This window comes from Carya illinoinensis, chromosome 4, assembly GCF_018687715.1.
Source record: "Carya illinoinensis cultivar Pawnee chromosome 4, C.illinoinensisPawnee_v1, whole genome shotgun sequence".
Lineage (NCBI taxonomy): Eukaryota > Viridiplantae > Streptophyta > Magnoliopsida > Fagales > Juglandaceae > Carya > Carya illinoinensis.
Genome location: NC_056755.1, coordinates 7,027,222 through 7,036,955, shown reverse-complemented (window position 1 = coordinate 7,036,955; position 9,734 = coordinate 7,027,222). Strand labels below are relative to the sequence as shown.

General features: G+C 37.5%; 1 protein-coding gene and 1 pseudogene across 1 annotated transcript; both read right to left on the bottom strand.

The window, feature by feature from the left end:
• Nucleotides 1-2,577: 2,577 nt before the first annotated feature.
• Nucleotides 2,578-7,270, bottom strand: LOC122307928 (pre-mRNA cleavage factor Im 25 kDa subunit 2-like). Its single transcript, XM_043121061.1, has 7 exons — nucleotides 6,978-7,270; nucleotides 6,384-6,429; nucleotides 4,529-4,622; nucleotides 4,287-4,360; nucleotides 3,806-3,892; nucleotides 3,592-3,702; nucleotides 2,578-3,162 (listed from the first exon to the last, which is right to left on the bottom strand). Exons 1-7 carry the CDS (start codon nucleotides 7,094-7,096, stop codon nucleotides 3,091-3,093), a joined length of 603 nt encoding a protein of 200 aa, XP_042976995.1. The 5' UTR covers nucleotides 7,097-7,270; the 3' UTR covers nucleotides 2,578-3,090.
• A 644-nt stretch (nucleotides 7,271-7,914) lies between these two features.
• Nucleotides 7,915-9,242, bottom strand: LOC122307071 (annotated as a pseudogene).
• Between the last annotated feature and the right edge of the window lie 492 nt (nucleotides 9,243-9,734).

The following is a 9,734-nucleotide window of genomic DNA, read 5'->3' as shown; positions in this document are numbered from 1 at the left end:
GAAAGAATCTGCAATCCTATCTTGTATTCATCTAGCTGTTGCCCGAGATAAAGACGTAAAAAGCCTAGCTGTGGTCAGAATAACCCCTCTAGGCCTTGTAGATCAGCCACTTTTTTGGCAAAAGAAAAATGGAGAAGGGGAATAGAGAAAAATGAAAAGATCTGATTTTTAATTTTGTTGTTGAAAAATAGAAACCCATAAAAAAGTGGAACATCTGATACATTTTTTTAATTAATCGAATTGGCTTGCATGATGAGACAAGGGATATTCACAGAATCACAGTTAGAGCATATATATATATATATATATATATATTGTGCGTCTTGTTACCAGCATCAATTTTCTTTTTTTCTTTTTAAATAAAAGAGAAAAAAAAAATATTCTCCTTTGTTCTGATTGTGACCAACGATTTTATGAGATGAATGGAGATTGCAATCAATTTCATATAATGTGGGGAATCAGTGAATATGGTTTCCAAATTCATGATTAAAGTATAGCTAATAACAGGGTTACAAGATGACTAGTTAATACGATGTTATATATATATAAGAAAATGATTTATACAATCTTGAAATATGCAAGTTATGTTTACTTCTTTTAAAAAATAAAAAACAAAAAATCTGACTCTCTGAGACCTATGTGAAAAATAATTTTTTCTTTGTGGATTTAACTTTTTTCAAAAGAGTGCACAAGGTTTATATACTCTAAAACTGTATCTAGCATATATATATATATATATATATATATATATTGTATGCATTTTAAAGTTATTTGTCAGTGTATTCATTACATAATTGGTGGTACATAATTGGTGGCATGACTATTGCTGATACAAAGAAATTTCTATAAAAACAAAGTGAAATGTCAACACTAAATGGAGTAAAGGGGAGATCGGAAGTGCTGTAATGTGAAGATGTTGTGTACCTTTTCATGGTTATTAGAAATACTATATTAAAGTATACAATGGAAGGATATTATATTGTTGAAAATATCTTGGATCTAGCGCAGTTGTTACACAAATTCTCAGTCGTTGTTGTAGTTCATTTGAAGTTCTCCCAGCACTCATAGAGTGTGCTACATAGTAATATACCAGAGCAACACCTACATATTTTACAACTTAGATGACTGACGTAGAGAGAACTATTTGAGAGAGAGAACTTGTTTGTGATGCAAGTGAGACATCCAAATGGGGGAGGGGCTATGTTAATCGCTCCTCTAAGTGTAACCTTCGGCTGGCCATTAAGGGCCAGCTATCAAGGCTCATGAAATTGCTACTTCATAACCCCCAAGAGAAAGAGAATGGGTGTCCACTATGAGTGCCCCTTTATTACAATGGTATTTCAAGAGCATCAAGACATTCTATAAAATGCAGGGGCAGTAAGAATTCTCGAACAAATTAAAGTCATGATCATGGTGGTGACTGCTAGGTACTGCTTGGTGAGAAGATTGACAACAATAAGGATAAAGCTCTAAACTTTAAGGATTAGTTTAGGATAAATGTAACTAATATAAGTATCACTATAATTGACACGACAATACATTTAAAATGCAACTATCAATACCAATTCAAGAACGAAAATAACTGCAAACCAGCCGCCAGCGTAGGAGAAAATTTTGGCTAAGATGAGTTCATGCGTCAGAAAACTCTTTTCGTAAAGAGTTCAGCTCATCCACATCTGTGCTTTATGGAATCCAAGTTTAGTGGACTAAAATATTTGTCTACGAAGAAGAAAATCACCCAACTAGAGCAGAAATTTAATGCATAATTGTGGTTTGGTGCTGATGAAAATGCCGTAGGAGGAGAGGCTTAAGTACTAAGCTGGACCCGAGTATCGTCAATGCATATATCATTTACTTGCAGCAGTAGACTAGTTGAGAGTAAAAATCATCTGTTAAAATGAATGTCGAATGAAGCTTTTCAGAAAGAGTCTTAAGTGAGGAGAATCTTGGATGTTTTTTAGTCAAAAGGCAGATAGAGACAAGTACTTGGGCTCGGGACTTGCAGTGGGCTATTTCAACTTCAGAATGGATGAATCTTCCTTAGCTTTGGTCATGTTCACACTTTTGCTAGAAGGCTGTACAAGGAATCATGGTGCAACTCCTAAAAGTTGGAAACAACTTTTTCAAAGTATCAAGGAAGATGATATTGTAAGCAAGACGAAATTTGCTAGCCTTTGAAATATCCTTTAACTGAGAGACTTCTGAATATGTATTATTATGTGGTATTCCTTTTATCTAGCCTTTCAGCAATCGTTAATCACCCATCTTCCCCCCCGTTAACCGAGCTTGCATGGTATAACACATACATCCATCAAAACTACGACTACATTAACGACCATTCACCTTAGACTATTAGTAGTAGCCACCCAAGGATCCATTGAATTCCCTAGTGGGGCTAGGGTCTAAACTATGGTTTAAACCCGGATTGAGGAAGAGCCTGCGGCTTTCCATCGTCTAGGCCCCTAGGGATGTCACCTCCGGTTGCCCCCTTCTACCCATTAAAAATGAAGACTAACCAAGAGGCTAAGCTCCTAAGGGAGCAAGCAGAATTAGTAAGAAATTACAAGGATGATCATATATCCAAAATGAGACCATGTAGTTGGTTGCTTCACATACTACATCGAAATAAACAGAAACTGCCTGGTACATGCTACATACATCTCACCATCAGTATCCTAATTTCCCCCACAATATTACAACGAAGCAAATATTACATTTAACCCATTCTATCCCTGCTAAAATTTCACTGGACTCTTTTCTTCTTAGAAGGAACTATCTCTCTTCCACTAAAGTAGATAGGACTCCGACAAATCACACAACAAACACCTGGTTTGAACAACAATCCCAGGATGAGGTAATACACATCACTACATATTCGAAAGGACCAAATACAGGCAGAGAGACCATTTCGAAAGATAGGTTTGCATTATCAGCCTAAGTGGAGAAGAACCATCTAACCAACTTAAAATTCAGTCATTAAGTAATGTCCAGGTCTGAGCCATAGCAGTCCACGTGATTAAATCAAGGTACGAACTTCAGAAACTATAAGCAGAGCTATAAGAAGGTGAGTTTTAGAAATCCATGCTTCATTCATTTAGTGATCATGTTGAACTGGAATCTGGAGAGTTGCTGAGGAATGGTGGATATAACTGGTCCGTATCTCTGCAAGCATGTATGTGAAATGCATTACAAGATTGATAACTCGTACCAAACCAACATTTAGGATGATAATTTCAACCCCAACAAGAGAAAACAAAATGAGAGAATGAAGGGGCCATGTTTGCCACTTTGAAGACTACAAGACTAAGGGTGGAGCGTAGAGGGGGGAAGCTTATGGACAAAAAATATCAAAACTTCATAGTCACTGGCATGGGCTGCCAAAATTTTGATGCCATGGTTATCCCCTCATGATTTTCCAAAATAGCCACACGAGTCCAATTGACTATAATCCTTTTCGCCTAAAAGGCAGTTGCCTTTTGAAAGGTACAGATTGTGGCAAACATGTTGTGTTGACCTTAAATCAATCATAATGAATAATAGCGACTGCCAAATTAAGTAGCAGATGAGAAAAATGCCATAGAATTCCCATACCTGAACGTTATCATAGAGCTCAAACAGTGGAACGGCAAGAAGTTTTAAATTTTTTGGGACTGCAAAGTACTCCCTCTCAGACAAGTGAACAAGGTAAAGCTTCTTACACTCCTGCATACACCAACAAAGCCAAAAAGCAAAGCCTAACTAATGTGAGGAGGAGGATCATGAACACCAATAGCGATCAGTATTTTGGCCTTCAACTACATTTTACCTTAGGTTTTGTTATGTGAGGTGGGCAATATGGATACATTATGGTTTCAAAGTTTGGCCGCCACCAGACAGCCACACACTCACCTATCTGCAAAAAGATGCCAAGGAGCAACAATAAGCAATTACAAACATAGATATCATGCTGTGCCTGTGCCAGCTCACATAAAGGTTCGGACATATGGCCTTCAACTATTCTACCCAATTCCCAGATTTCAAGCAGAACTGGCTTCCTAGTAAAATAGAAGTATGGAAGCTATTTAAAACCAGAAAGCAAAGCATAATTAATGCAAGCCCATCACGAAGCACCAGGCAAATGCTAGCCATCACAGTCCCAGCCAAATAACAATTTTGTGTATGTATTATCTTTTTGCAAACCACTCTCTTTCAAGTGATAATAGTCACATGTTTCCTAACGCCCATATCAGTTCCCAGTATCTGCTTTGATCCTATAATTAGAGGTACGATAGAACAGGTAATGATACCTGCCAGTCTGGCACAAGAGCAGGTACTGTAGCACCAAGCTTGCTGGTCAGCTTTCTTTTCAAGCCCTCAATTTCTGCCACACAAAGAAAATGAAAGAACTAAAAAGGCCGATACTATGAAAAATGAGGCAAATGGTGGGGGGAAGATGAGAGGGAAACAAAGACCTTATGACACTTTTTTTTTTTTTTTGATAAGTAAAGACCCTATGACACTTACGAGAATAACAAAGGAAATACCATACCATTCTCCCCAGGCTTCAAACGCCCACCAGGAAGTTTACAGAAAGTGTTCCCAATTTGAAGAAGAAGTATGTGAGGATGATTATGTTCCTGTACCTGTCATATCAATCAAGCCATGGATTGAGGAGCCAAGAGCGTTTTTTTTTTTAAAAGTAATCTTCACTAGTAAGCACAAGATTGAGCCAAGATAACATAAGCAAATGTTTTTCAATAAAGTTTCTTACTTTAAAAAATAAATAAAGTAAGCAAATGTCTGGACATGTAGAACAAAGAAAACTAATAAATCTTCACTAGTAAGCACAAGATTGAGCCAAGATAAAGTAAGCACATGTTATTCGATAAAGTTTCTTACTTTAAAAAATAAATAAAGTAAGCAAATGTCTGGACATGTAGAACAAAGAAGCGAATGCCCAATTCTTGTCCACCCAAGGAATGCCATGTACAAGAAAGAAGCTGCTACTAGCATGTTAAACACGAGAAAAAGAACAAACCAAAAATATTATATAACTTTATAAAAACGGATAGCTTCTTATCATGAGTAAAAAAAAATATTTTATTGGCATCGGGTGTCTCGAAACAGCGTCCCTACTAATATTGGGGGTAAACAGGCTCTCGGCAAGAAGTTTCCCACAAATGCACCTCGGGTACTCCAAGGGAAAAATCCCCTAGTCCGATAATCCCTAGAGATTGTTTGCACACAAGGGAATTTGAACCTTAGACTTGGAGGGAGCATACCCCCAAGCCCAAGGCCTTTCCCACTCTAGGGGTTATTTTAAAAGTGAAAATTGAAGAGAGAACCGGCCTGCCAGATTCGAACCAGTGACCTAAGGATTATCTTATAGGCAATACCCACTACATTCCTTATCATGAGTAAAATACGTGACTCTTATTACTGTTAGAATATACAGAAGCACATTTTCTGTGAAAACAACTTTGCAGGTAAAAAAATTGCCTTCAAAGAAACCTACTTGTGTGTGAAATCTGAATGCCTCTTTTATCAAAGTAGAAGCATCCAACCGAAAAATCATCTATAAATGGTGGCCATAGTTATTAATTTGTTCATGCTTGTCATCTGCAGCTATATCTCAGTTGTGGTGAAGCATATGTGATAATAACACAATGGTTCAAAGGAAAAGCATGCAACTCTACAGAGGATATAAGATTGACTTGTAATGAGGTCCTACTAACTTCAAGATATTAGTTCCACTATTCAGCATCGATTAAACATGAAGCTTTCAACCCAAAAATGTGGGTCTTGGGAATATGGATCAGCTTGACCCGAAGCTGCTGGAAAACATATTTTAGACAGCCATGGTTTAAAATAATCGAGGCACTATAAGCCCAGCATCAGTTTCATTTTCAACAAGTATGGTTTTGGAGTCAAATGCAAGACAGAAGAGAGAGAGCGGCACGTATTAAATACATGAACAAGTAAAGACCTTTATTATATGCACAAAAAACTGCAGAAATTTAGGCTATGCCTTCTCTTTTGGATAAAAGAGGGACGATGCCACCTTTTTGGTGGGTCGGGCGAACTCAGATACACCATGCCTTCTTTTACGCATGAACATTCACTCTGAAATGAAAGTTTCAGAAGAGAAAAGAAAACATAAAATTAGCCTTAGGTGCCTAACGCGAAGATGACGGTGAAATCAAAATCATTAATTAGATTCTCCAAGAAAGAAGTTTTATATTTCATCAAATACATTAATTGGTCCACAAAAGCGTTTCCAGGTAGAACAGGATATGCAGTTCCTCAATTTCTCCTGAGCAAGCAAAAATGACGATGAAAACAAAATCACAAAGTTGAGTTCCCACAGCATCACAACACAAAGCAGCTAAATCAAATGTACCTACCAGTAAAATCCCTTCCACGCTGGTCCTCATTCCTTCTTTCATATAGCTGCAATCAAGAATCAAGGTCAGGAATCATATCTACCCACCTCCACTCTGGTAGTCAAGTGACATTTTTCACAAACGCAATGATCCAAAATCAAAACTTCTTCACTAATTTCCCTCGTTCCATGATTTAGAACTTCTACTTCAATTGTTGGACCAGCTGCTTCGACAAATTTCAGCGTTGTCCCATTTTTTAAAATTTCATGAATGCATTCTGAAAAGTAGAAACATGTTTGCTCTTCCCTTTTTTTTTTCATTTTAATTTCACAATTCGTTACGTTCCCAATAAAAAAATAAATAAAAAAAGGGTTAGGTTTCGGATTCGAGCTCCTTCATCGAACCAATTCCAACGCAACTAAACGGATTCCAAGTGAAGAAATATTTTTTTTAAGAAACCATAAAGAAACAAGAATCTGAAAGAGTAAAGAAAAGATTTTTCTAGTTTCTTAGTTTTTTCTTTCAGTTCATTTTCTTCCAGCTTCCTCGGAACCAAACATGGGTAGCTGAGGTTTTTATAGGGTTTGACGAAACAGAGAGAGATGGAAGAATTACTTGACTTTCATGCGAGCAAGGCGATCGGCGACGGAAGTGTCCTTCTCCATCTTGGGCTCTTTGGTCCCAAAAGTGTAGCTTGCCAGTGGATACGTATTCACCAACGACGATGTCATCATGTCTACCTGTCAGTCTCTCTGCAAACAAATCTTTCAAGTCTCTCTCTAAATGCTCGGCAAGAGTAGGATCTGGGCCTGCGGGAGACACAGAGTGAGAGAGACAGAGGTAAAGGATTCAAGAAAGGAGAACGCAGAAGAGAGACGAAGGATTGGTCTCACGTCAACCTCATAAATAATACTGGAATATAATTATATAATTTCCAAAGTTTTTCTATAATTTATTAAACGAGAATTCCACGTTTAAAAAAATGAGAAACATTTAAAAATAATGAAATTTTGATAATATATAGCTAAAATAAACTAAAACAAAAAATCACATAATCAACCCTAGAATTTAGGCTAAGATGGATTGTGAGTTCATCTCATCTTATTATTATAAATTTTATATAAAATATAATAAATAATTTATCTTTTTAAAATTTTAACATAATAATAATATTAAAAAAATAATATTTTATTTAATTATTAACTTTCACTTCAATTTATCTCATCACAATTCATTGTCCAAACCTAATCTTAGAATTAGGTATATTTTAACGGTATCCTTTTTATGAAATACATTTATCCCATTGTTTGATGTAATTCTTGAAATCCGACCAATTTAAGTCCTTATACAAGTAACATAAATTCAGGGACATAAAAATTAAAAATCTTTTGAAAATCGCAACTGATCCCTCAAATTATCTATTTTTTTCTGAGCCCCACCCAACCATTTAAAACTATCCTTTGAAGTATAAACTCTTACTAATTTATAATTCATTACAAAATAAGTGATGGGACAATATCTCTAAATTAAGGGAAAAAACTGAGAAGTGTGATTTTCGACCGAGGGATAAAAGGTTTCCCACTGAAAACAATCCAACAAGAGAAGGACCTCAGGCTGACAGGACTAAAGAAGGTAAAAGACCTGAAACACGAGTGTAATTGCAATCTTTTGTGAAACATTTTGTTAGTAATTAGCAGATGACATAATGACTTCTATCATCTTCCTCTTCCTCTGGCTTTGTGCCAGAGATATGTTGCATTCATATGTTTCCTGGGATTGAAATTCCCATATAATGTTGTGTCGGAACATGGGACAGGATGATCACTGCTACAATAAAATTGGCTTTCTTTTGCCCAAAAAAAGCTGCAAATCCCCATCGGATCCCCCTGCCAAAAGTGTGCACCTTTCATCCCCCGTTTTCCTCCAGCACACGCTGCTGACGAACCATGGTCACGCCCCAGTCCAGTCCCTGGCTCGAACCTCTGCATCCATATTGGCTCCCCCCATCCCGAGTCATACACAAATACCTTGTTGTTCTCAGACCCGCACCCGAGTAACCCACCATTTCTCCACACGGGCAACCCGACAAAGCTCCTATTGTTCACGTGCCCCTTGAATGTGCGAATTACACGTGACTCGTTGATATTCCAAAGCTTCAAACACCCGTCAGTGCCTGCAGACACTACTCTATGGGCGTCGAGAAATCGAACGTGCGTTACGGTTCTACCGTGCCCATCGAGCACCACAATTGGATCCACAAGTTTTCTTATATCGTACCCGTAAGCCCTCCGGTCGGCACATCCAACGGCAACTAAGGCTCCGCCGGCAGGGTTGAACTCTACGCAACAGACGGGACTGCGCCCCACCTACGTCGGGCTGCACAGTGGCCACGCTTCTCCCGCCTTCGCATCGTGGATCCCACATCTGCATGGTCCCGTCGTCGGACCCGGACGCCCCTATAATCCGATCCCAATGCGATTAGTCCACGCTCCAGACTCGGCGCCCTCCATGCTCGTCACGCTCGAAAATGGGTGTTCTTCTCTGGAGGTCGTACTCCATGACCCCCCCGTCGTAGTCTCCTGAACCCAAGACGTGCCCGCCCGAGCTGGGTTTCCACCTGAGGCTGCTGAGCTTTGCCGGAGTGCAGATGTAATAGTTGCACGCACTGGCATGGTCTAACAAAGTTGCGGTATTATTACTTTACTCGCCATGGCTACTTTCATGTGGCAGCAAAGAGCTTAAACTGTAAATTCTGATCTTTCTTGCAATTCCACCTGTGGCTACACAGCTATCGGACGGGTCAAATTCGATTATTCCGAGGGTCTCCGACGCGGCACCGGCCGCTGTGCTGGAAGAAACAACAGTGTAGAGATTGAAGTCTTATTCTATGTAAGATTTAATTAAAAATGAGATATTTTTTTCTAAATAAACTTTTTTATTTTTTAACATGTGCAAGGCCTCATAATATTAAATTTAATATTTACATTTTAAATAATTTTTTAAGATCTTACTAAATTGAAGTGTTAAATTTACATTGAGGCTTCATTTTAAGTTGTAGTATTCAATATAAATTTTAAAAAAATTTATTTAAATATTTTAAATAAAACCTCATTTTATTGTATTATAATTACGAATGATTAACTCTAATTTTGCCTTAAGCCTCAATTTGTATTGAGCCACCCTACTCTCTCTCTCATTTTTTTTAGGGCGAACTGTTTTGCTAAAGTGTAAAGGTTGTCTCTGGGTTATGTAATAAATTTGTAAAAATTCTTGAATTTTTTCGTAATTTTATTTTTAAATATAACTTAAATATAAAATATTTTTCTAATTTTAAATCTGCAACTTATGTATCTATTTATTATATATTTTTTT